This window comes from Copadichromis virginalis, linkage group LG13 (genome assembly GCF_057382275.1).
Source record: "Copadichromis virginalis isolate Kocher_CV1m ecotype Utaka linkage group LG13, C_Virginalis_male_GT1.1, whole genome shotgun sequence".
Classification (NCBI taxonomy): domain Eukaryota; kingdom Metazoa; phylum Chordata; class Actinopteri; order Cichliformes; family Cichlidae; genus Copadichromis; species Copadichromis virginalis.
Window position 1 is genome coordinate 16,550,251 of NC_140630.1, and position 27,484 is coordinate 16,577,734.

A 27,484-nucleotide genomic window follows, 5' to 3' on the forward strand; every position below is an offset into this window, starting at 1 on the left:
ACACACAGTTAGCATCTTCTATGTTCCCTTTAATTTAATTTTCTTTTTAATGTGGGAATAGTTCTCTACATCATACCTGTCTTTCCTGCGCTCCCCTATTGGCACAGGGCTGACTGAGATCCGAGGTAAAGTAGAAATGGATCCTTGTGATTGGCTGCTGGCAAATGAGGAAGTCTCCAGATTGAGTGGTGATTGTGGAGGCGTGATGAGGCTGGGACTGCTACACTCGGAATGCGAGAGGGAGCCTGGGTTTAGGTAAAGAGGAGCAGAAAAGAATAAGGACATTCCTAAAATACACACTGAAATATGAAAACTTCAACTTCATAACATTTTCCCTCCCAGAAAAGATCATTAAAAACCTAAATTTTCTCCTCAAATCTTAATTTTTTTATTTGCCTCATGCAAATGTTAGTTTGACATTTTGAATCAGAAGAAAAATTATTCTAGCAACCTGAGGAGTGTTTGGATTAATCACTTAGATCTAGATGTTATTCTTGTGTCTTAACACAATTTGACTACTGATCCACATGAACCCAGAGGTGATAAGCAAACCACTTACTGGTTTGCTTATCACAAAGTGGTAAAGATTTTTCTGCTTAGGCAGTTTAACCTTAGTTTAAACCTCTATAAAAAAAAAAAAACACTGAACTAACCAAGCTCAACAATAGTAAAGCAGACATTGAAAAAAATACAAACAAACAAAATAAATAAAATAAAAAGTCTGGAATTCTGCCCCCTCAGAGTTTGATCTGAGAGACTTCAATAGTCATATTTTAACAATCATTTGATGTGTTGACTGTATTTTACCAGCAGGCACAGTACCTCTGTCTGAGCCCAGCATGGAGCGCGGGTAGCGGGGAGTAGAGGGGATTTTGATCCTCTCTGTGCGGTAGTGAACATTATTGGAAGAACCTGTCAGAAGCATGAGAAGGATAAGACACGAAAATGAATGCAAATAGAAAAAGTGGTGTTGAGCTTTGGGACTGCTGGTGTGTGCATGTGCGTGCGTGCGTGCGTGCGTGTCAGACTGACCGAGCCGTGCACTGGATGGCAGTGAGTTTGTACCGTGTGAAGCTCTGCTGCTGCGTGATGATGAGGATTCGGAGAAGTCATTTGAGCGTTTCTGCTGGCTCAGGTCCAGGCTCAGACGACCCTGGTGTTGTGGGCTGCACAGGGAAAGAAAACAAGCTTTGAGACCATCATAACTGAACACAGATTCTTTTTTAATTATTTAGGCTGATTTTTACAAATTTACTCAGACCTGTAGACTAAAGAACTCTGTTCCCCACTGCCTTTAAAGTTCTAACACTTGACAGGAGTTTATTACCTTTTGGACTACTTCAGTTTTGCAGACACACAAGTGCACACTCAATGTTATATCATATGTATAAATCTTATTATTTCTACTGTATTTCTAATGTTTTTAATAATAGAATAATTGATCAACTATTTATTTAGTTTATGTGTTTGTTTTTTTGTACAGAGAAGCATGTTTTTTTACTGTATATGACAAAACTTTGAAAACTGTGTGAGTGGCTGGGCTAAATTGCAACATCTCGATATTAAGGCAAAGCAACAGCAGGTATGTAAAATAACTGTCAGTTTGCCTTGGGGAACTGGATAATTTTAAATCATTAGTCATTACAAAACACTAAACTTCCAGTTAAAGTAGCCTGAAGATAAACCGTCAGTTTTAAAGCTGGGTTCAAGGAAACTGTGGGCATTTAAAGGCTATAACCTGGTGTGGGTGTGCTGGTGGCATATCTGGGATGCGACAGATGGACAGTTGCTGGTATGAACACGGTGACTGCGCACAGTGTACACTGGATTCCTCATCACGGCCGTCACAGCGGGGCAAGGTGACAGTCCACGGTGGGTGGAATCTGCCAATTACACACATTCACACACACACGACCATTTTATAGACGCTGGAATCTGTGATTATCCTGAGAGCACATAGGGACCGACCTATGCTTCAGCAGTCTGCAAACTTACTCGGAGGTAGGGATCCACCGTAGACTGTGGGGACAAAGCCGACACTGTGTCTATGAGAGCGGCTGGGGGAGGAACGCAGCATGTCCCTGGGCTCTGGTGAATGCTCATCATTAGAGTAGCTCTGTGATTAATGACAGTTAAAAATTAAACAGTGGGGCAAGTACCATATGGCAAGAATGACAACCTGAACATCTCCTAACACTGAAAATAACATTTATCCTTAATGCATTCTCCAGGTATGGTATTTGAGCACTCGATTCTGACTCAGCTTGTGCACGGGGTGCAAGGCATCAATCACTCCGACAGACTGGCAAGAGGCAAATCCCAGAGGCTTTACTCTGTCTGGGCTGTAAATTCTATTATAAAATGGAAGCTTTGGCCCACCGGGATGATTTGAAAGGTCCCATTTTGAATTTTCCCTCAAATACATCATATTCTCTGCATTACAGAGGCTTCTAATCAAAACTACCCCATTTTGACTGAGGGTGAAAGCAAAATAATATTTTATGGGAAAAGCAAAAACAAATGTGACTCAAACTAAATGCACTTTTGCACCTCTGAGCCCCTCAACTCACTTGGAAGGTGGGAAGAGTAATGGTCTGAGGGGTCATCCTACGTCGAAGGGCAGGGGCAGATTTAGGGCGCGGCCTCTTCACCTCTGGCTCCTCCCCTCTGGTACGACCAATGTCCTCATCACAAGACTTCCGTGAGGTGAGGACCTTGCCTTCCACAAAATAGTGGTTTCCGTTCCTGTCCCTTTCTCGCTCACTCCTGTCTCTGCACTCGCCTGCTGCCATGGAGATGGCAGCCTCTCCCTTGCCGTCAGAGGTGATTGTGCAGTCAGAGGCAGAGCTGCTTTGATGTTTGTGTTTGAATTTGAAGGAGTCGCTGCGAGTGGGTGGGGTTGGGGGAGTTGGGGTAGGGGTTGATGAGGAGGAGAGGGACTCTGTCTTTGAAGGTTGTGGAGAGTGAGAAGCTGCTGCAGCAGCAGCAGCCACTGCTGCAGTCTGATTGGCTGCCATGTACTCCATCTTAGTGGAAGGTGTTTCAGGGCGTTTGAAAGTGTCTGGGTCAAAGATGGACTTCCTCTGCTTGGGTGATTTGTAGATGGAGAGTTGGGTGGCTGCAGAGACTGGACTAGTGTCTCTAGTATCTGGAGCGACCGACATACTTCCCTCTATCATTTTTGGCCATGTGCCGCCACTGTGCTTCTTCTCCATGGCTGCATCCATGGTGATGCAGTCTGCAGGTGAAACTGGCTCAAAGGGCAAAGAGGAAGGCGCTTTCGTGTAGGGACAGCACTCTTGGAAAGCACTGGGCCCATACCGGCCATTTCCCAAGTCTGAAGATGGCCGAAGACTGGTGGCATGGAGGGATCCTGTGGAGAAGGGCCTGCTGATGTCACCATACATGTCATCAGATTCACCTCTGACCTTTCTCCTCTCCCCAGAAATGCTGCCTGTGCTAGCGCTTCCAACATCTGGGCAGAAAATGTCCGTCTGTGTCGAGCTGTTATGTTTGAGATTCCGACTGTTCCGGGAGTGAATCTCCGACAGGTGAATGCGCCCGTTTGACTTCTCTGATGACTCGCGCAGACTCTCAAAAATGTTCTGGCCTGATGTGCTGTGAGGGAAAAACTGTAGAGAGAGCAATGGAAGCGATTAACCACACCTGATAAACATACTTTCGTTTTTTAAAAGAATACACTGACAAACAAAATGAGTCCGTTTTCTCAGTTCTCACAAACCACACTGTTGAATTTGTAAACCTGCTATGTAGGACGGACAGCAGTAGAAAGGAAATCTTTTAAAAACTTTCAGTCAGGCTCTCAGAGTTCACAGAGTGAGATGAATACTGGCCCACCTTCATAAGAGAGAGGCTGAGAGAGTCCCTGCAGCTACGCAGCAAAGCCTCACACTCTGTCACAGACTTGTTATCCAGAGCGATTCCGTTTATCTGCAGAATGGGGAAAAACACTGGAAATAAAAGCAGGTCCTTCAACACAAAAGCAATGCACACTTGTCTTTCCTGATATTCCCCCGATGCATTTGTACATCTTGGGTAGCAGTATCACTATAACAGATACACATCTACAAACACATACAGGTGACAAATCTCCTAAACATGAGATTCCCAGGCTCCGAGATGTGGTTTTCCCACCGCAGTAGCATATGACACAAGAAATCTAGGCCAATACATTTCAGTCTCAACAACCCCTCACACTGCAGTCTGCACATTCCTTTAGAACAGACGTGACCTGAGGATTCTCCAAAACACAAACAAGGTCAAAGATACTGAAGAGCAAACTACGTACTTTATTACAGCTGAGATTTAACATAAATTATGTCCTGAAAGAACATCATGCCTGAACCTAGAACAAGCAGGGGAAAGAAACCTTCACTTCTGATCTTTAGGGTTCAGTAGCGGGCATTCATTTGCATTTTGTACTTATTTCACCTCCAGTTCAGCACGCTGTTCTCTTTTTTTGCAAATGCAACTATGCATTTATTAAGTCATGCTAAAGAGATTATATAAAAAGGGAGACAAGGTAGTCAAATCTATATGGGAATTCTGTAACATCAAAGTTGCTCATGGCCACAAAGAGCCAAAGAATCACCAAGGTGAGAAACATGAGCCAATCGTGTTGTAACGGACCACTTTCATGCATATTTCTGGATGTCAGTGGGGCAATTTGAACTCTTGTTAGAAGAGTTGGGAACACATCTGAGGAGGCAGAGAAATAATTTCAGAGAGCCGATTGTCCCGGAGCGGTGACTTGCTCTGTGTCTGAAGTAAAATTGTGTTATTAAAGTGCTAGACTTGTTGCCAAATAGAGTGGTCTGATTGGTCAGATCTGTATATTCGGATTCAAAAATCATACTGCAGATTTATCTAGTTATACAACATGGTCAAAGTGAAGAGGTGCATTAAGAAAATATTTTTAACCCACTAAATATTTGCGCAGATTTTACGTGCGTTAAGTCCTTTAAAGGTGATGCACATGTTTCATGATTCTAAACAAACCAGGGACCTAAGAATTCTGCTGCTGCTGGAAGATTAGCACTAAATACAAGGCCGCGTTTCCATCTCCTTTAAAAAGAAGGATTTCTGACACGTCTCTCTTCAGTTCCCCTCTGGGGTGAGTATACTGCAGCTATGTGCTTGGAGACAGCTCCACCTACCACTGCAGAGCTCCAAGATTTTGAGGATTTAATCAGAAGAGGAGACTTCCCTCCTTCCACTTCACACCCTCAGCCAAATCCCACCTTATCTACTTTTGGAGTGTGGATACTGAAATGGATCAAGGGCTGGATTAGAAACCCAAAGAAACCTCTGTGAACTGCAGTGTGCCAGACATACAGGAAGAGAGTATCAAAAAAAAATAGAGAGAGGGGATTTCATAGAAGCTGAAATTAACTCACAGCAATGAGTCTGTCTCCAACTGTGAGAGAGCCCTCCCTCGCTGCTGGACTTCCCTGGACAATGGCAGTGACAAACACTCCACTTTCCAGACCAATGCCACTGTCTAAGATACAAAAGACAAAAAGAGGTTGATGAACAAGGAAAATGCAGACATCTATATAAATATTTCAATCCATTTATAGAGACAGTATTATACCTTTGTGTCCCATAAGGTTTATATGGACAGGAGTGACCAGCCTTCCTCCTAGAGACTTCCTCCTTCGTACCACCATATTGATCAGTCCTCCGCCATTAAGAACAGCCTTCACCACCTGCTTCCTGTCCTTATTGGTCAGGTCGATGTCATTAATCTTCAATAGCCAATCATTCACTCTAAAAAACATGAGAGAACAAAGGGTGAGGTATTTAATAAAGCATTAATAAAGCCACATAAACAGATCTTTTCTTGAGGCAGCTCATACCTTAACCTTCCATCTGCGATACTTCCTTTGTCCACCCGTGTAACAAAAATGCCACAATCTCCAGGTAAATATGGATCATTTACCCCCTCTGCAATATCAAACCCAAGCGCCTTCAAATCCATGTGATCCTGTGAAGCCAATAACATAAGTGTCACTTGGCTCATTCTGAAAAACCCATTTTAATGCCATCATGTTTTGACAGATCTTAGGGGTCTGCTGGCTCTCAGGAGATTAGCATGTGACCAATTCAATCTCAGCAATAAGACCTGACCACTACTCTTACCCTGTCCTTCTCAAACTCCACCACCTCCGTCTCCCACTCCAGGGAGTCTGTGTCAATGGCCGAGTCATGAGAGCTGTGGGCCATTAACTGACAGAACCGGGCCTCCTTGTCCAGCTGGCTTTCCATCTTCTCCCTTAACAAAGGCAGACATAACACACACAGAGTCAAAGGTTAGTCACTTGAGGAAGGATGGGCAGAGAGAAAAAGAAAGAGCAGGGAAAGAAAAAAAAAATACGGCCTGGATCAAAAGGGAGCTGCATCTACAGATTGCGCAGAATTTTACATATTTTAATCTTCGTGTCAGTCTCGAGCTTTGTTTCAAAACATCTGACGTGCTCTCATTCTTACGAACACTTTCCATTTAGAGGTCCAACGAGTTCAATTTAAATTTATTCCCAGAAAAAAAAAAAAAAAAAATCTAAAAGTAGATTGCACACAATGCCACACTGTCAGCAAGATATATGGTGTCCTACTGAGGCATGCCTTAAGGGTTGCAGTGACATTAAAACCCCAATTGTACATCAGTCTCTGATGAGGATAGAGGAAGAAACTCAAAGTCACTGTATAGTGCATACTCTATATAGGGAAAATGTTAGATTACTAGTTAGATAATAATTGGATACAAGCACCATACATTACAAGTGGTTATAGTTAGATAATGTTAGGATTAAATTAGTAGATGGGGAAAGAGACTCGACTTTCCCCAGAATCTACCCTCCAGCCTGGAAATCGCAACCCTCATGCAGGGACCTGACACATAATGGTTGTCATACACACTTTCGCCAGCAGAGGGAGCCTCTACATGCATTCTAAACACAGTCACATGAAGGGCCTTGAAGACAGCGAGACAAAATGTGTGTGTTCAAAACACTGACACTTTGCGGGATTACACTTTAATCTGGGTGTGTGGAAATGTTGCCAGAAACACAACTGCACTACACCATGTCTCCAAAGGCTGAATGTCATAGCTTATGCCCAGCCAAGCCACACACTGACTACAACAGCTTACAGAGACAGCACAACACACACAGCTGAGTGAGTAGAGGCCATGTTGTTTGCACTTGCTGAAATGCAGAAGACCTTTCCACTTATTCCTTATGAGTCTTTATTGGGATTCAGCTTTTATGAAACAAATGGAGAATAAAGTTGGAAATGTGGAAATATCATGCAGTGAGGGAGTCAAACAAGAGACTTCAGAGCTGACAGCAGCTTTAAAACCACGGTGAAGACTCACTTTAGTTCTTTAAGTTCTCGCAATGTGTCATTCTTCTGTTTTCTCATATCATCCAAATTACGCAGGGCATCAGCCAGATCGCTGACTGCCCGGTCCCTTTCTCGCCGCAGGTTGTCACACAGAGTCCTACAGAAAGGAGAGAAGGGAGATTGTGAGTAATTCGTTTATTGGAGAGGGAGATCAACTACAGACCCTCTCAGCTTTGCTAAAAGTCTTTTAAAAACCCATAAACGCACTGACCTTATGCTTTCCCTCTCCGCCACTATTTTGTCTCTCTCCTGGAAGGCCCAATCCCTTCGACATTTGGCCACCTCAGCTTCCTGTGTGGCCTCCTTCAGCTCCTGGGACATAGCTTCATACTGTTTCCTTAGCATCTCGATCTCCTTATTGGCTCGTTCCATGTCCAAGGTGGCAGAGTCTTGTTTCTAAGAACATTAAGAGTACATGAAAAAGATTAATTTTATAACACACTACGTCTCGTTTTTCATCTTAAGCATTCTAAACAATAGTCCCATACAACAAACCAAGTACTTTTCATGTATATAACCCTGCACAAGGACTATTTAAATGGCTGCTTAGTGGGTAGAAAGAGATGCTTTTTAATCATACATTTTGGTTTATACTGAATTACATATCATGGATCTAGGAAGAAAGGGCTAGATATAAGTGCTTGGCTACCTTTTGAAGAAAAAAAACAAGTTGGGAAATTGGTTCACAGGCTACACCAGTGATAGTATATGCTATAAAGAGGACACCACAACAAAGACGTCAACAGACGCTTCCTGAGATTTTATGAAAGAGCAGTGACATTTACTTGTCTGGCTTGATAGTATTCTCTGAGCAGCTGATCCCTTTGAATGATGGCCTCTGTTCTCTCCTTGCGGGCCACATCCCTCTCCTCCCGGACCGTCTCGATGTCCTTGCAGGCCTGGCTCAACTCCTTCTGGGCCTCAGCTTTGTCCTTCACCTCATGGCAATACTTCTCCAGCAGCTCATTCCTCTCGCAGATGGCCCTGTCACGGTCCACCAGTGACGAGTTCAACTCCTATCCCAGAACAAAAGGCAAAATAGAATGAGGGCATCTCAGCACAGTGAGTCATTAATGTGATGTGAAAATATTGTTGGGGGTCTAATGCAGAGTGATCTGATACTAGCTTCAAATCCTTTTGCAGTGTTCAGAAATATCCTCCAAAAAGAAGCAGAACCATTCGTGTGTACAGTTTGAGAAGGTGTCTAGTGATCAACCGATGACGCAGATGTGCAGATTTATAGATTTTGAAGGTTATGGTGAAAGTAGAGTCAATTCGGTTTTATTTAGAAAAACAAAATGATCTCAAAAAAAAAAAAAAATCAAATAGTAAACCCAAGACCTTCAGTATTGCAATAAGAAACCAGTTGCATTTTGTTAGCCTTGGAAGCAGCTTGGCTAAATGTTTCCCCCACTCCAGGCTTTAAGCTACACTAGATGGTTGCTGGCTTCAGCTTTACCATGACAGCCAATGCTCCTTTCAGTTTTTTGGGTTGTTTTTTTTTAAATGACTACTACAAGTCAAATTCTTTGATGGATTTGGCATGTTTCTTTAAGCAGGTCATATTCAGTGCCAATTTTCTTGTCCTGAAGTCTATCAGTTATAAAAGACATATACACCTGAAGATATGCTGTTGTTTTAACGTGTTTTAAAGCCCGATACCTGTCTGAGAGCCTCCAACTCTTCACTGGCCACCACCCTCTCTGATGAAGTGTTTTTCAGTCGAGCCTCAGCTGCCTCCAGTTCAGTTTGCAACTTGTCCACCTCCTTGATCACCTGGTCCCTTTCACTCATGATGAGGCGATATTCATTAAACACAGAGTCCCTCTCCTCCTTGTACTTCTCGCAGTCCTTGGCCGACTTCAGCTGCAAGTTCTTGTAGCGCGTCACCTCTGACTGCAGCCGCTCCATCTCTCTCTGCAGCTCCTTGTTCTGAGCTGAGGACTTGTTCAGCTCCTGCTGCACTGAATCAAACCTGGAAGAGGGGAGAAATGCATGTAGTCTGAGTACAGCACTAACCCTACTTTGACTCAAACAGACAATTTAATTTAACCCTTTTGTGTCTTTTTTGTGTCACGTAATGATGCTTTCACCTCCTCATTGAGGTAGAGTACTGCTGCTGGTAGTGCATAGCTGAGTCTCGCTGTTTGAGCAACGCATCCATCTGCTTCTGCAGCCTCCGGTTCTCCTCCTCCGCTTGCTCCAGGCGGCTCAGGTCTGTGTTGTGGTTAGCTACCTTCTCACTGTAACGCTTGCTCAGGGAATCATACTCCTTCTTTACAGCCTCCAACTTCTCTATAGCAGTGTCGTACAGCTTATTTAATACCTCTGATGAGCCCTTCTCGCTCATTACCTGGTAACAAAAATGCATACAAAGCAATTAGCGTTGGTCAAAATGTTAATACCACAAACCTGTATGTACTTGTTGTACCCCACCTTAGCAGCAGATGGCGTTAATGTGCGGACAGGAGTGTAAGTGCAAGATAATCTGTGCCCACTTAAAACAAACAAAAAACCAAACAAAAACAAAACAGATTTTATAAGGGCAAGTTTATTTCTAGGACTGCAGTTACGTACTTAGTTAACTGTGCTGGTCAGTCATTTGTCTTTAACTGTTTTAAGCACAGAGTGCGCCCTTCAGACTGCACTACTTATTCTCTTTCATTTCTGCAGGTCTTGCTGATATAGTCTTCCAGATTCCCAGAAGAGCTTCTGTGACCCGAAGGCTGTATTGACCTCTGCGAAAGCACACACTGCAAATGCACCAATGTGATCGTTACGTTGTTTGGGTCAGAGTGCCCTTTGCCCAAGCCAAGCCCTTTTCTTCTGTGTGTGCCCTTTTCAGAAATGCTCTGTGTGCATTTCCCTCTGCTTGGCTGCCCTGTGCTTGCAACTACTGCAGTGTCCCCATGGGTACTGTGTAAGACACTACTTCACAATATGGGTCACTGTCCCCTTGTGCTCTTAGAAGAAAGTATTCAGTACATAAAACACAAGAGGAAAGACTTTCTGACATCCCAAAATATATGAGGTGCGATCAAAAAGATAAAAAATAAAAAATCTGTGGCTGCCCCTTAGAAATGCAAGAACTGAATCCTGTTTAAATCTGATCACTATCAACTTTGAGATAGTCTCCTCACTAAGCAAGAACTTCTGGGAAATCGTGCTTTCCCAGCACATCTAACACCATCTCCAACGTGCACATTCTCTTATACACTGGTTTTTTTTAGGGGGAAAAAAAAAAAAGATACAGTCATGTGTGGTCAGTAGAGTTTAGGGAGAATGATTATAGTGTTGGTGCAGGAAAAAGACTTTGACTGTACATTAACACATTATGAGCACGGACAGCTCATGTAATTTAGCACAAACATTTGTCATTAAATGCCTCAGGATGTTAAGGTAGAACACTGTGTTAACTGACCCTTGGTGACTAATTCACTGCGTACAATCCTGTGCGTGCCAACAACAGCACCAAGCACGGGTTTGGTCACACTGTGGCCTTTACGTGTGTGCTCTTGCACTTGAGTTTCTGTTTATAGCAGTACACCCAAATCGCACAACCAATGACTGTCCTTTAGGAGAGCTGCCGCTCACACCTTGCAACACACGCATGAGCACGCCAGCCTCACATGCTTTCAGAAAGATTACAAATATGTGGTGCCTTAGTAAAGGAACAAATATTTACATGAAAAAGCAGTTCGGTTTTATATATGCAGGCCCACCATCTGTGCCATGTCACTCAATCTCTTATATAACATCTGGACAGCAACAGTGGTGCGTCTGTGACCGCGTTATACCTGCTGTTGCTGCAGCCGAAGGTCCGCCAACTCTTTCTGGTCTTGACTGTGCAGTCGTTTGAGCTCCTCACAGTTCTGTTTTAGGTGGTTGTGCTCCCGGACAAGTTGGGCATTGTCCCTCCTGAGTGTTTCCATCTCTTCCTTCAGCTGTGTCTGGTCGCCCAAGACACGGCTGTGCAGCATGCTAAAAAGAGGAAGAGTGAACATAGATGGACGTGCAAACATACAGAGCAGAAAGCAAACTTTGATTAGATTAGGTAAACACAGACAGAGGATACGCAAGTACATGCAAAATGTAAAACTAAAATATTATTTATTCTACATCATCTAAAATTTGCAACCAAAGTTCAAACTGATTGAGAATAAAATTGATGAAAAATATTTACTCAGAGTAGAAGTTGTGAATGAATTGTTAAATTGTATTAGGTAAAAGCACACAATCATTAATGATATTAATTTACTTGCTTAGTAATCTAGGTGTGTGGAAAATATAAAAATATTGAAACACATGTTCTGCCTCTGTGCTCCAGAAATTTTGGCTGGGCTCACAAGCTATGAGGCTCCATTTTCCAAGCTTTTAAAACCATGCACCTTGTTATATTGTAGTGCCAGTTCCCTTTAAACGTGAAAGCCGACTGTAGCTCTGAGCGATGTTCTTTCAGTCGGGTTAACTACAACACCACGCAAGTGTTTGTTACAGCTGCAGCAAAACAACGCAATAAAACTTGATTATTTCAATGCTGAAAAGCAGCAGATTGCAGAATCCCACCCCAAGCTTGTTTATATTCTCATTTTAACAACGGTTCTGAACAACACTTACCACTGATACCAAATGGAAATCTAAGCAACTGATGAGCACAAACTGCATAACAGAGATACATATGACAACAGAGTCCTTCATCAACAACAAGAAAGACAAAACTCGTTGCAAGGAAGACTTACTGGTAGAAGTCAGCCTCCTTCACAGCCTCCTCGCACCTCTTGAGTGTTTTAGTATGCTGGTTCTTCAGAGACTGCAGATCTGCCATGGCCCCAATGCACTGACTTTTTAGACGCTCATAGTCATGACTGGCTTTGGAATTTGGCCTTAAGAAGAAAGGCACCAAACCAAAATTTTATTACACAAGCCTTGAATGATAGCGTGCCCAAGCACATCGCAGATAAAAGAGCTGACCTTCTCTTTGTACAAAAATGCATAGTACTGGCATGTTTAATCCTAATAACAATACTTTAAAACTATGCGTGCATATAGGCATTTTAGCCTTGGTATCATGTGTTGCAAAGGAAACATCTTGTTTCTAGAGCACATTAAACTTTATTAAGCCGTCAGTGTCAATGTGCTCTCTCTGCAAGGCAAGGTCAACATTTTCCCAGACAGGTGAGAATTATTAAACATGGCAGCCAGCACTGAAGACAGCCAAGAGAGAGTAAACAATACCAGTGGAGCTTTGCTGATTCAAAGAGCAATGAATCCCAGATTTGATGCCTTTCATTTAGGCAGAAAAGGGAGGCATGAATGTCAACACTTTTATAGTCATGAGGCAAATTTAAAAAAAAGTGTTACCAGGAGGTAACAAGAAACAGTGACAACAACAACAACAATTTGGCAAACAGGCCAAGATTTGCACCTGCAGTCGTCGAAGGTGGTCCCAGGCGATGCCAACGCCAGACGCTTACGAAGCTCATCCCGCTCCCTGGTCACCTGGCGGAGCTGCAGCAAGATGGTGTCCAGGTTGTCACCGGAATGCCGGTTGTCATTGATAGCTGGGGGTGGGGAGGATGCTTCACCATTAACAGGAGAACCTGGAACGGTAAACACATTACTGAGAAGCCCGTGACCATTTATCACACACTGGATTGTTTTATCTCATAAATTTGTTTTATCATTAAGAAGTTGCCTAGAGGATTTTATTTATTTTCGCCCCCCAAGAGTCTTTAGCGAGAGACAAAGCATGAAGGAGTAGGATTGTGAAAATGATTTCTTCCTAGTTTTGTTCATTTCTTCAGGTATAATAGATTTTCTATGACCAAATTAAGAAAATGTACAGATTTCTGTCAAATAAAGACACACAGACATAATTTCCTGCAAGATCACAGATCGTGTTTACACACAGTGTCACCCTCAATGGTTAATTCCAACCCAGGAAAGAAACAGACATACAACTGTCCAGATGTCACTGAATGCATTCCCTTTTCTGTGCCTCAAAACAACATCAAATTTAAACATTATGACCCATCCAGAAAGGATACTTGGTCAGAGTGTGCTCCCAACTTTAGAATTAGGAAGCAAAAGTCCCATCCAGCTGTGAGGGCAGCACCTGGTTGTTTAGAAATTCCTTTATAATATGCCAGGGGTTTTTCCTGAGACGCTGTGCAATAAAAGTTGGTGGGAATTACATTCGATTTAAAAGACTACACCTTTGGTAATGTCAGATGTAAAAAAGGAAAGAAAAAAAATGAAAGGTTTGTGCTGTATCTCTGGTATTTTCTTAACAAGGTCCCCAGAGATTTATCTTTAATCAAATTAAATGTCTACATAAATGCCTGCAATACAAATCCACTGAAATCTTGTTTTATGGAAAATATGTTCTTATATTTCAGATTTTTTTTTTTTTTTTTTTAAACCGAGTGTCACTGATGTGGTGCCACATAGATCGAGTCTCATAAATCATATATACACCATTACAAGTCACGTTCTGGGTTGTTTTCCTTGAAACATGAACCAAGGCAGGAAATCTGGGGATTATGTTCATCTTTGAGTCATTTTTTTTGGACCTTTTGGAGGTTTATGTAACACAGCTGAGTCATTTGGACCTTTGTCAAGCCTAGGGAAAGGAAAACATGGCTTAAGGAACGGGAGATGTGTGGCGAGTGCCCCAATGGTGGGTTTAAAGGAGAAATAAAACCGCTAGATCCTTCACTGTAACGCTACAGGAATTACGCCAATATCAGTGTAAACAGCTTCCCAACAGTGCACTGTGGGCATCATACAGAACCAGTGTGACCTGACATGACAAATAACTTCTTAAAAAGGCTTCTTGGGTCGTTATACATACCAACACTGCTGAGGGAACTGCTGCTTTCTGAGTCGGAGGGCATTGTGGAGAGAACGCTGTACGTGGAACCTGCCAAGAAAAGCGATGCGGTCAGACTTACAGCACCGACAGAATGATGAACCACTTACACACAAGCCTGAATTAATTGCCGGTAAAATGCCAAATGAAATGAATATTACATAGCCAGCTTCATATTCCCTGCACAGCTGTATTATAAATGCGGTACTGGGTTTATACTTGGAATAATAACTTCAATTCTCCTCCTTAGCAGCTCTATATTATCACTCCAGACCCCTGTCGTCATTAAACCTCCGTTCCCTCACTGTGCACTCTGCCTTGCTTTGATGTATAGTCCCTGTATGTTTCTGCTACACAGGCAGAATGTCACGGCTGAAATGGGATTTTCTCTTTTTATGTCAAGCACATAGAGAGAGTAGGAGAGAGAGAGAAAGAGAGCAGCAGAGAGAAAATGATTCTCTATCTGAATAGCTATGCACAACGTTAAGCTAGGGGATATTTCACACAGGCTACCACAATCCATAGGAAAGACTCTACAGATCGCCATTATAATGCAGAGTCCCTGCTCCAAAGGGTAACATAAACATGGCTGGCAACACAAACTGCCCTTTTCTTAAAAAACACATCTTTGACTTATTGCAAAATGCATCATCCATCGTCCTCTACAGCTTTCTTAGATTCACCAACTAGCCACTTTTCTATTAAGTTTTTACTTTCCAAATGCTAGACTGTTATCTTCAGCAAAAACACTCAGACGATCATTGTGTGTAACAGTCATCTTGCAAATATCATACTGAGTAAACAGTTGCACTAGTATAAACATTCAGACTTGTGTAATTTTGTAATACTAGTATTTGTGATGAATTGCACAATCTCTAATCTGAAATGTAAAATAGATACTGATGCAGTTAGGGACTAAAGTGTTTTGTTTTTTTTAAATACAATATTGATATATAGCATACAAAATACTCGTATTAGAGAAACTGGAACCAATGATAATGTTTTGCATTTTCACATGTCTACAACACTAAATTTGTCCTGTCTGCACTGTTAAAGTGGGGGGGGAAATGACGCCGAGGTAATTTATAAAAAAAAAAAAAAAAAAAAAAGCACAATGAAACTGAGATAATACTAATCTGATGTGATAAATGAAAGCCAAACAGAGGGTTTAGGAGAACAAGGGATTGGTAGCTGTCAGCAGCAAGCAATTGACGCCAATAGTTCTAGACCTCCATCTCTGTCCTTGCTTCCCCACTGGGTTTAGCTACAGCTCTGGCTCCAGCCCTCAATGTGTGACAAGGCCAAGCCTAATTAACTATGAGCTCTGTGCGACTGAGCCACTCCATCTTAGGCCCCGCAGACAGAGGAGGGAGGGAGGGGTGCAAAAGGAGAAACATGAAGAAGGCATGGAACAGAGCAGAACAGATAAAAGGAGATAGCCTAACTAAAGTTGCACAGGCGATAAGGAGGGAGAGAAGTAAGGAGAGAGACTGTGAAAATAGAGAGAAGCAGGGCGGAAAGGCTTTTAATCTGTTCTGACGTTCCCAGATGCTCACCACTTTTACTCCATGAAGTGCTCGGAGCACACGGCTTTGATTTCATATTGTTCCATCAGACACAATGAGCACCACTGTGGGGTTGCACAGCATTAATTCTCTACAACCCAGCTATGCAAAAGGCTCATGTGCATTTCCGAAGAGGCAACTAAAAGCAACCAAAAGCAACTACTGACTTCTTGAACCCAGTACGTGACGGTTAGGGTTTTAGAATAAAACTCATGAGCCAATGGGAGGTAATGTCAGCTCTAAACCTTGAAGGAATAAAAATAAAATACTGAACGGAACAAAACCCTCAATTTGTGCTGTTTTTGGCACAAACAAAGATCTTACAAATCTAGCTACTTGGGGCAATCTAATAGAGTAGTTAGGATACATACAGAACAGGTAAAAATTCCCTTTTGCACTCGACTCCCTGGTTCCACTCCCAGCCTGTCAGACCATAGCTGCAGGTGATTTATCTACCCTTTTTCTAAATAACATCTAAATCAAGGAAAACAAAATGAATATCAACATAGAACGCTTGCTTGCTTGCTTTTTAATCAGTTAATTCCATAAGCACCCCAACAACTGTACACCTGATTGGCATGAACCAGCCGTTGATCTGAGGGTCAACAGCACTGGAGTTTTCCTGTAGCTTTTAGACACTGATACCAATTAGCACCAGCCACAACAAGTGAGGCTAATCATTTGTAAGCATGTTCACTGCATCAATAAAACAGACATCCATTAAGGCGGCATAGATCTGATGCTCTACAGAGGTAGAATCCGATTGAGTCTGCCAATAGGAGGCACACAGGACAGATGAGACCTGAAAGATTGCTTTCAGCCTCATAAATAGAAACATGACAGCTTTTATCAGGAGATATTATACACGGGGTGCACAGACTGAAATTCTTGACGATTACTAATACTGATATTTAATATAATATTTCAGGCAATGCCAGTACACATTGACTTCACACAAATTCAAAACTGAAGCAATATACCGATAAACCACCGATGGTCTACAGGGTAAACAAATGCCAACAAAAGAGATGCATTCTGAGGTGAGAATATAATCCAGTAGAAGACCTGATGCAATGGTAACAAAAGACTGTCACAGTCACCTAAATAGGTTAGGGGAGTACTTGCCATTCCTAAGGAGCTCCGCTTTCCCCACTTGCCCATCTGCTTCCCTTTAAAAAAATCAAAAAATGAAAAATAAATAAATAAATAAATAAATATTGGGATTGCTACCAAAAGTTGCTTCAAACAACGAGATTATGTTCTCAAGGACATAAAAGGAGATGGCATAAGTTGCCATAGTGAAACTGGATGAGAGGAATAGTCAAAGAGGACGGCATGAGAGTTGGAGGAAAGCCTTAATCAAAGAAAGATACAAACTCTGCCTCCTGCAGTGGCTGAGACTAAATTATTCATCAATTCCAGAAAATTCTGACAATGAGATAGTTTCCCCCTAAAGTAAAGACACATGATTATCAGTGAGATGGGCTCCTTGCTGCTGCCGCTTCAAAACCCCTTATTTTTTTAGAGCACATTGACAAGCCTCATTGCTTCTGATTTAAAGCAAGCAAGGCAACTGTGATATTTCAAAGCCCTCTACAGACAAACATTTTGGGGCAACTTGGTAGAGCAGCAGCATTAGCATTCCAAAAATAATACAGTGCGCTTTTCTTTATTAGCCACTGTCAGCTCTTCTCACTGTCAGTGAGCAACAGTGATTAAAACAAAGTTGAGGCTAGCAGAGTCTGTGCCCTTTCTCCTTCACCATCCTTAGCTTTACAGCCATTTAACCACAGAAGCGCAAACAATAGCAACACTAATAACACGGTTGACAACAACCCACTCATTTTACAGTGTGCTTAACTGAGGCTGAAGGATGTGTCAGCGCTAAGCCAGAGAGCAGAAAGAATGATTTATGCTGGGTAAGCTAGACCTCCGAATGCTGGCCGTGTCTCTGCACACAATAAGGACAATGTTGTTTAAATTAGCAGTGTACAACACCCCCCAATCATTATATCATGATACTGGTACACAAATATACACACACGCTTATGTCCAAACCTCAATATCTCTACTCGGGGAGCTTCAGAAAGTAGTGTGCCAAACTTCTGGTGAGGCACTGACACCACATGGAAAATTCTGGGAAATGAGCCAGCTCAGCCTTACTACTGGGGTAAAGGATCGATCGTCTGATTTAAAAAGTGTACAATTAGCGTAAACACGAATCTGTCAAACATGACGATGTCATGAGCAAGGATTACTCCACTGCACGCCCGCCCACCCACCCACCTTTTTCCACTTAGACTTGAGTCTGTCCTCTAGCATGAGTCAAAACTAAATCTGTTTTACCACCAAGCAAATAGCAAGATCACCCAAATGTAACCTTATAGTAATCATGGATCCTTGCAAACAGTTTGAAACATTACCCTCCCCAAAGAAAAACAAAAACGCTACTGCCATCCATCCCAGCCTATTATGAGCAAACCATAATGTGGCTTCTTTATGCAAAGAACCCTTGCTCAGCATAAATGAGGCATGATTTGTTTTAGATCAGCTTACTCGTGCCAAGGGTTGGGTCAAAAAGAAAAAAGGTGCCAGAAAGAGCCCAATACAGGTTTTTGAGAGGAATGCTGCCACTGATCTATGGCAATAAATTTCTGTACATACACACATTGTTTTCAGAATCAGAATACTTTACTGATCCCTTGGGGAAATTATTTATTTTTGTAATTAGCTCCATTTGCAAACCAGTAGGTAACTTATATTGGGAAGACATCAGTAATCTTGCTCCAACTACTGTTCTGCTATGAGGCATATTCTGCAAAGTCAGTTTGAATTTAGTGTGAGCTGTCCTCACAGCAACAGATAATGAATTTTCTATTCCTCATGGTTGTTAACATTTTGAATTGTAGGAAAATTAGCATAGCACTTGGTCCCAGAGGTACAATTATAAACGTCCTCGTTTCTGCTTGCTATGAAGCTGTGATTAATAAAAACACAACAGATGTGCTTGCCATTGAGTTGAAAAAGGCTACAGACACTGCTGTTGTCTAGATTTTACCCCCAAAATATGGAGAGCAGCATCAGTAAAAGTACTGTGAATATCAGTATCAGTCCAAACCATACCTCCCTCTACCAGTTACATGCCTCAGCAAGTGAAAAAGCCAAAACACTGCCAAAAAGCCAGTTTGCATGGAAAAACCCCACTGCTCTAATTTCAGCAACCTTTGTGATGTTCCCTTTGCGTTTAATCACAGGGCAGCATATGTTGATTCACAAACCATTTTCATTTTGCGTTGGAGGTAACTCTGTGATTAAGCCAAACTACCATTTCTTAAAAGGTCAACAAGAGAAAGGAGAAGAAAAGAACATAATCATTTTTCAGACCTGCAGATGTGGTGGGTAGGACTTTAACAATTCTGGGCAGGAAAAGCAAAATATTCTACACTGCAGTTCTCTGTGTGAAGCAATTATGCTAAAGCTTGGTGAGGTATCTAAATAATAAAAGAAAACACCCCACTCCCCCCAAATAATCTATGTAGCTGCTATAAAGTCTTTGCTGATATAAGTGTTTTCTCAGGTTTCCTTACATGTGCAGAGCCCTAATGCAGTGGAATTATTAGCAAGCACTAACCAATCCACGAACTTTCTGTCGCCTTCGTTCGTCTGATATTAAAAGCATATGCACTAATTGATCTAAAGTAAAATAACAAATCACCAACTAACCACGACTACGCATAATACTTTAGTCTTATCTAATCTTCAATAAGAGGCAGACCCACATGCAATAACGATTACTATCATGATTATTATAGTAGGGGTGCAACGATACTCATATCGATATTGAACCGTTCGATACAGTGCTTTCGGTTCAGTATGCATATGTATCGAACAATACAACATTTTTTATTTATTTTAATCAACTTTTCTTCTGACGATACAGTCTGTGTTGAGCGCTCAGTGGATCTGCGTTCGACTACTCCGCCTAGGCTGTACTGTCGAGTGCAGATCCACTGAGCGCAGCGCAAACTAGCAAGACAGAAGCTAAGCTCGTTGCAACATGGCAACTACCTCAGTGCTACCCAAAATTGAACCTCCCCCACCCTCATTCAGATCTGGCGTTTGGAACTATCTTGGTTTTCATGTGAAGCGTGACCCTGATGGTAAGTGTGCCATGGAAAAAAGTAAAACAGTATGTCGGATGTGCCACGCAATGCTCAATTTGTGGGAACTAGTGCGATAGCGCAGTTAGCTTGTTAACGTGTTGACGCCGTCCAGCCCCAAGCACGGGGAAATCCGCGGTAACTTGTTAACGGAGATTTGCCGCGTTATGACGTTAATGTGATTTTAACGAGATTAACCCTGACAGCACTAGTGGGAACACAACGAATATGACTCCACATTTACACAGACATCGTCCTAGTGCAAAGACAAGTGGAAGCAGACAAAAACAACAAGCACACATGCTACACACTTTACCCGAGTCATTTAGACAGCCGTTAGCACATGATTCTCCTTATGGGGACCTGATATGTTTAATATGCTGCTGAGAATATACCCCAGAAGAAGCGTATAGTATAGCTTTTATTTTGGAAAGAGCCATTTCTCTGTAATAAATTCTCTTTTCCAAAGATGAGCTATTTCTCGAGCAGATAGATTAATTTTTTTTATTTTGTTGTTTCAGCAACATTAAATTTAAAAACTGTACTTTTGAGTTAAAATATATATTTATAATTTTAATGAATGATGAATTAAAAAGGCATGAACATTTGTTTTTGTATCGAACCGAATCGTGAATTTTGTGTATCGTTGCACCCCTATATTATAGGTTAGGTTTGACCCAAGATCACATGACAAAAGAAAGAGACAATACAAGCTGACGGAGAGAAAGATAAGACGCCAAAATGGAAACAGAGTAGGTGGAAGAAAAATATAAACAGAGAGAAAATACAGCACAACAAAGACAGAATGGGGGTAAGGATGGTTAAACAAAGAGAGAAGCTATTCATTTCCATGACTTCACGATGCTGGTAAACATTTATATTCTGGCATTTCCTCCACTTTGTGGGGTAATTAGGAAGTGAAGAAACATGTGTAAAATGGTAATGTAGTTCTGTTCCACTATACTGCCTCCTGGCTGTTGATCTCGCATTCAGAGTGTCAATAAGCCCACCATCAGATATTAATCCTAGTAAAAGTGAAAAAAAAAAAAAAAAAAAAAAAAAAAAAAAAAAAAAAAAAAATACACATTTTACCCTGTTAGAAATCAATAGAATTAAATTGGAACAACACCACTGACCCAAAGGAAGTGGTGAGGTCAGACTCATTACTGTGCATCTCTGGCTTTGATTAGATGGATTTATTGAGTTAATACTGACAAGAAACCCTATACCATTAAAACTGGTAATTACAACTCAACTAAGGCCCTGAAACTAATGATTTCATTATTTTCTGTTGAATGATTAGAAGATTAATTGGCCAAATGTTCCAACACTAATGTCAGTGACACACTATTAATGTCCTAAAAAGTACGAGGCATCCTGTCTTGATGGTTATACGGATATACAGCAATTTAAAGTCTTCATCTTATTTAAAAAAAAAAAAAAAAAGCTTCACGACAGCTGATTATCAAATCTAATTAACAGTTAAGCCTCTATTATACTGTGTAACATGTTCCAAAGTAACTTGTTACTGTACTCACATCACATTTTTCAGTTACACTGTAACAATTTACTGCATCAACTTCGGTAATAACAAAACAGTTACAATTATGTTGTTATTTTGTGACTTGCGTTACTGAGGCTCTTCACTTATTTGCATCACGAGCTGATTGCACATTTACAATCAGCTGACATTAGTTTGTGTGCACAGAGGAGAATAGACACTTATTTTTACTGCGTGAAAAGATAAGAGTATAACAATAAGATAAGAGTGTCCAGAACAGAAAGAGTAGGCTGCTAGCACAACATCGTCTATTTGCAAGCATCTGCACAGATCGCTAGCTTTGCGTTTGCATGCTAAGAACCTCGAGTGACGTTAAAGTTGTTAAAGTTAACTGTATGTCAACCCCAAACCAGCAGCCAGAGCCTGATCTTCAGCAGGTAAAAAAGGCAGCGATGAGCAGTCAGGCTTGTAGTAATATGGCCCCCATTTAAAGTCACAAAGCAATTATGTTTTTTGAGTATCAACCCAAGACCTGATGGCCAAGTAGCTGTTCCTGTTATGCTTCTTTGAAATCCACTTGAAGCCCACTGCCTGGGGGACATGCGTACTTGTTGCATTGTAATGGAGATTCTCTGCAGACAAGTCCACACAGTCACAAAAAACAGGCAGGCACACAGACTTTCGCATGGACTGATGCAAAAATTATGTCACTCAGACCCTAGCAGACTTAGACGAGCACGAATAATCTAGGCTTTAGGTATGTTAATGACATCCAAGGAAGTGCAGTGACAAGATGAAAGTCATCTACGTAAGCAGTTCTAATATTATGGATACAAGTTAAATTCCCACTGACGTAGTCTGACACAGGGAACAGAGGACAGAACGCTGCAATTGGCCCATTCTGCACCACCACATTCTGAGTAAACGCTGCACTTATAAATATGCACGCCTGCACTCAAAATGCATGTGGAATCTGCTCAAATATCAATCACACTAAGCAGAAACTAAAGGGAGCTGAACTGATGGCCTTCTCTGCGCAACTAGAACACAACAGACTGAAGCACACCGGTTGGTGAAAGAAAGGAGAGTGCGTTGACAAGGTAAGTGGCAGTGTGCATCACAGAGTGACAGACACTGACAGACACTGACGGAGAAAGTGAGGTCAGGTCTGGACCATGGGAGATATTTAAGGCCAGTTGCCATGACACGAGAGTTGGGGTCATAACTCACTCTGTCTGTCCACCGTGTTTTATGGAGTGGGACAGAAACTCCCCCTCCAATAACACTGGCCTATGTCCTAGGCTGCTGTACACAGAACAAGCTGCTGACTGGGCACTTTGAGCCTGCTCAACTTGTCAACAAAAGGTCTGTTGTCTCCCGCTCTCTTACTCCCTCTTTCAATCACCCTCCTCTATCTTTCTGACGCGTCCTTTTATTTAAGTGTGCAGAGAAATGAAACCACTCAGTGGGGGAAAGAAATATAATGGGTCATAGAAAGAGAAAGTTAAAGGAAATAGATTGTGACTCAGAAAAGGACAATAAAGGAACAAAAACCAAAACCACTGATAAAGCAAAGGCAAACAGACAGCAGAAGAAGATTGTGGATGTTGCATCCTGTCAGGAGATTTGTGTTACCCTCCTCTTGCAGTGTGTTTAAATCACTGTCAGACTCTGAAAAGAGTGGGGGGTGTGCAGGTGCATCTTTTCTACTACACTTTTCTTTCATCTTTTCTACTACACTTTTCTTTAGGTACGTCACTGTTGGTATAATGCAAAATAAGGCACAAAAAAACAAAACAAAACAGCATGATTGTTGCCATTGCATGAATTTATGAAATTCATTCAGTTTCATTTAAAAGCCAAAACAATATTCTAAGGGAATCTTTGCCGTTTAATGAGAGGTAAAAATGTTGTCAAAAATCAGGAAGCCAGACTTGGTCCCCCCAGCACACAGATGCGCAAAAACAGGCTAAATAATGAATGTGTTTGCGTGTTCTCTACAGCAAATGTTCTGCAGGTTGCCACTGAAACACTTATAATTTACAGAGCCCGAGCTTTAAAGAATACAGTACTTATGCGTGCATCTGTATGTTTTTCCTTTGCGCTGAGGATGCTTCTTTGGATGATTTCGTGTGTGTGTGTGTGTGTGTGTGTGTGTGTGTGTGTGTGTGTGTGTGTGTGTGTGTGTGTGTGTGTAGAGGCTCAGCTGGCACAGGAGGCACATCTGAGAACAAAAGCAGGCAGGCAGCCTGAGAGGAGAACAAGTTGAGAGCAGGTTGCTATCAGCAAGACTCATCACACTCATATTCTCTCTTTTTACACACCCTGCATTGTTCACAGATACACCGCAGCTTTGAGGATTTCATCCATATGTGCTTTTTCTACCAGATTCTTTGCCTGAAGGTGCTCCGTGAGCAGCTTGTCTTCAGTCTCTTGCAAGTATGGCTAAAACATGGTAATCGCATCATCCGAATTACTATATTAAAAGATAATAAAGAGCACATTAAAGAGAAGCACAACACTTGAGTCAAAGCAGAGGGAGTCAAAAGCGTGACAGCTAATAAAGAGGACTGTAGAAGTACGATAAAGCGCGTCTCACAGAGAGAATTTATACCAGAGAGAGGAGAGCAGGCCCTAATCCTTTGTTGAATAACCACAGGCTGACAAGCCAGACTCACCATTTGTGCTTGCATTCTCCTAATACAAGGCAGGTCAGCTCTGAGGCCCGGTGTTATGATCTATAAAGGTGAGCAAGTGAAGAAAAACCCAAATCCAGACTGCCAAGTACTGCCAACAGCAAACAGACCAGACCAGACCAGACTCTCAGCTGCTCACAGAAACACAGTGAATGTGTTTCTTAGCATGTCAGCAGGTGTGTTATTCTGCAGCAGCAACAGTCAATACAAGGAAGTAATCAAGCTTAAGGAAGCATTAGTGATCCAGTCAGCAGAGCAGCAAGACCAAATCAGCATTACCTGCTAAGATCTACTTGCTGGTAGTAAAGTGAGGCGTGCTACAACTTGGCAGCCGTAAACTATGGACACAACTGTAGCCGTTTCACACAGGGTGGCTTCAAAATTATTCAACATTGCCTGCATTGCATTGCATTTAATGTGAAATGTATCAAAAGCCAAGCATGGTGCTGCATCTCTTCCCCAGATTTGGATCTCAAGGCTCATCCTGCATTCAGGCCCTCGGGGCATGACACTGTTTGTAAGCCACTGGCTTCAGTCATTCAGACAAAGTAAAACAGGCAAAACTAGATGAGGCTTTTACACTTGGTTGCCCTTTGTCTCCATGCAACAACAACCCACACCGCTGAAGAGGAGGGCACTTGCTGTGAGGACAGAGGCCAAATGAAATGAATGCAATGAATAAACTCTGATTAAAAATACAGCATTAATGCACAACTGGAGAAAAAAAAATCAGTCCTTGTTAGAATAAAAGCATGGTTTGCTCCCCCAAAAGGGGAGTGTGGCCTGATGCAGACCAATCCATTTAGGCATGGGCAGGCTGCATGCACACATCACGCACAAGGTACAGACCAACATGTGAGTGGTACACCCGTTGTCATGGAAACAACTCGGATTAATCTAATGTACCATAGCCATCGCATGCCACTAACAACACATGAGAATTTGTGGTGGTTATTAGGTGGTCTGACTTTATTTAAACAGAACACTGATATCAACACTTAAAATATTCTGAAGCTATAGCAACTCAATCGAATTCTACACTATTGTAATGATTTTTATTGGACTGTAGAGTAGAGAGAGGGCATAATGGCGAGCAATGACAAAAGTCCTTAGTCCTTGCTTGTGCATTATTTCTCCAGCCTGCAGTTTAAAGATCAAGGCTAGTGCTTTATATTCTGCACATTTAACAGCACAAAAATTTGCACATTGCCATTAGTTCTTACAAATTTCACAGCATGCATAAAGGAGCACTGCTGCAACCCCCCTCTACAACCTCTTCCCGTTCACCTTTCTCATGGCAAAGCAAGCTTCCAGCTTGAGTATTGTGTAGCTATCCACACACACGGTTTCTTCTGAGAGACCACCCAGATTGTCGCTGCTTACAGTAAGTAGTACTCATTTATAGATTCAAGTGAAGACCCGTTCAGGAGAACTGAGAGTCTCAGCTCTTACCGGTGGAGTGGTCCACAGGTCCTCCCCCGTTGTTCCCGAACAGAGCAGCATACAGGTCAGGGTATGCCTTCTCCAGGGCCACACACAGGTCGAGGAAATGGTCGCTCTCCTTGTTCATCAGCATCTTCAAAAGGTGGTCGACTTTCTCGGCGCTGGACGAACAGTTCTGGTCCAGCTCGAACCTGTCGAGTTGACTCAAAGTACCGGAAACTATCAGCAGCTCGATCACACGGTCCGCATCTGTTATGGACTCCAATAAGTTCTGGTGACACTGGTCTAGCAACTCTTTGTGCTTTGGCTCCATTGCTATCCGCTGTAGTTCCGTAGCTTCCCAGCTAACCTCAGACGGCCAAGTGGATGCAATATCCTTTCCGATCAAAAGTACTGAGCGATTATTGAACTTAACTTGTAGCGGCTTGCAGAACTTCGCCGGAGCCACCACGGCATTAGGTTGCACGGGAGAACAATTTTTATAGCATACTGAAAAAGGCACAAGAAGCCATATTTGTTGCCCAAGGCTGTTGACTGCACTAAACAGCGATACATTTTTCCATCTTACCAACGTGTGGCGCTTCTCGTCGTTTTTCGTTCCCTTTCAGAGTACGCTTTAACCGAACACATTTTCCTCTTTTTATGTATCATTTCATGCGCCTTTTGCTGACTCAACTGCTGGGAAAACTCACGTAACTCCGCCGCTGCTGCCCAGTTACACTGTATCCTCCGCCATGTCTGAGCAACTCAGCAGCTGCTGCTCGCTGTCAATCAACGGTCCGCTCGGTGACCATATAAGGCAAAATGAGGCGGGGAAGACGCGACGACACGCCCATTTTTTCAATGGGCGTACACATCATCCCCGTACTACGTCGAAAATCCCAGGTGGAAAAAAATCACAACGAACAGAATGAAAATATTAAATAATAATATTAAAAATATCGACATGGCGGTAAAGAACCACAAATGCTGCACTTCTACCCAAAGGGGGAACGTTCTAATTTGTATTCTTATTACAGTACTGTAATAAGAATACAAATTAGAACTACTAGTTAGTATATACATACTAGTTAGTTAGTATACATTTATATATTCCTATTTTGAGTATGTATATTATTAATATTCATATAGAGATTTATTTGTTATATCTACAGTAAATGCCATATATTCTATTTCTGTATCACGGATTTTTGCATCATGACAACAAGACAAATATGTGCAAAAACCTGTGGACAAACTTGCCAACAACAATAAATAAATTCTGATTCTGATTCTTTAATAAGATTTAATACGATTTTGCAGTTTGAAGCCATTGTTATACTTTTTACTGCAGTAAGTGTAAATTGAACTCTACTAAGTCAGATTTTACTGATGCAGTCTCTATCAACCGGCACAAAACGACAGTGTGTTGCTAATTACATGATAATTATTTACGTAATGCAAGGCTTTGTGATGGAGGATGTTCTTGCTAGTTTTACCTAAAGCATATATCTTTCCTCAGTGTGAATCATCTCCTATGTCACCACAGTGCATGAGATGAATTTGAGAGCTAAAAAAAAAGAGATGTTGCCAAAAATAGGCTGGTTGATAAACCGGGTGATATTAATTCATTATTCTAATCTTTGGATTTAACACTGACACATCAAATCAGCAGAGCTTCATGCTAATCCTCACTGACTACATTAGGAATTTTATTTTGGAAGAAATGTTAAAGCAGTGATAAAAACATAGGGATTTTTATCTTGCCCTTGCATAATGCTGCTGCTGCTGCTGAAGCCACATTATGCGCCCTGCTTCGAAAACCAAGCCGCACTGCAACCAGT

General features: G+C 41.9%; 1 protein-coding gene across 3 annotated transcripts in view; it reads right to left on the reverse strand.

Moving 5' to 3' along the window:
• dlg5a (discs, large homolog 5a (Drosophila)) overlaps positions 1–26,413 on the reverse strand; it is a 40,112-nt gene extending 13,699 nt beyond the window's left edge. For 2 of the 3 annotated variants that reach the window (XM_085477571.1, XM_085477569.1), the window contains exons 1-21: positions 25,671–26,413; positions 14,279–14,347; positions 12,851–13,025; positions 12,165–12,308; positions 11,223–11,406; positions 9,519–9,778; positions 9,088–9,400; positions 8,211–8,441; positions 7,637–7,821; positions 7,397–7,522; positions 6,163–6,295; positions 5,880–6,007; positions 5,615–5,790; positions 5,418–5,521; positions 3,859–3,951; positions 2,571–3,632; positions 1,996–2,116; positions 1,739–1,883; positions 1,033–1,166; positions 823–912; positions 77–245 (exon numbers count right to left, since the gene is read on the reverse strand). In XM_085477571.1, coding sequence (XP_085333697.1) covers positions 77–245; positions 823–912; positions 1,033–1,166; positions 1,739–1,883; positions 1,996–2,116; positions 2,571–3,632; positions 3,859–3,951; positions 5,418–5,521; positions 5,615–5,790; positions 5,880–6,007; positions 6,163–6,295; positions 7,397–7,522; positions 7,637–7,821; positions 8,211–8,441; positions 9,088–9,400; positions 9,519–9,778; positions 11,223–11,406; positions 12,165–12,308; positions 12,851–13,025; positions 14,279–14,347; positions 25,671–25,974 — 4,346 coding nt within the window. In that variant the 5' untranslated portion in view covers positions 25,975–26,413. The remainder of the gene's footprint in view (positions 1–76; positions 246–822; positions 913–1,032; positions 1,167–1,738; positions 1,884–1,995; positions 2,117–2,570; positions 3,633–3,858; positions 3,952–5,417; positions 5,522–5,614; positions 5,791–5,879; positions 6,008–6,162; positions 6,296–7,396; positions 7,523–7,636; positions 7,822–8,210; positions 8,442–9,087; positions 9,401–9,518; positions 9,779–11,222; positions 11,407–12,164; positions 12,309–12,850; positions 13,026–14,278; positions 14,348–25,670) is intronic. The other variant, XM_085477570.1, reaches the window with a different exon arrangement.
• Between the last annotated feature and the right edge of the window lie 1,071 nt (positions 26,414–27,484).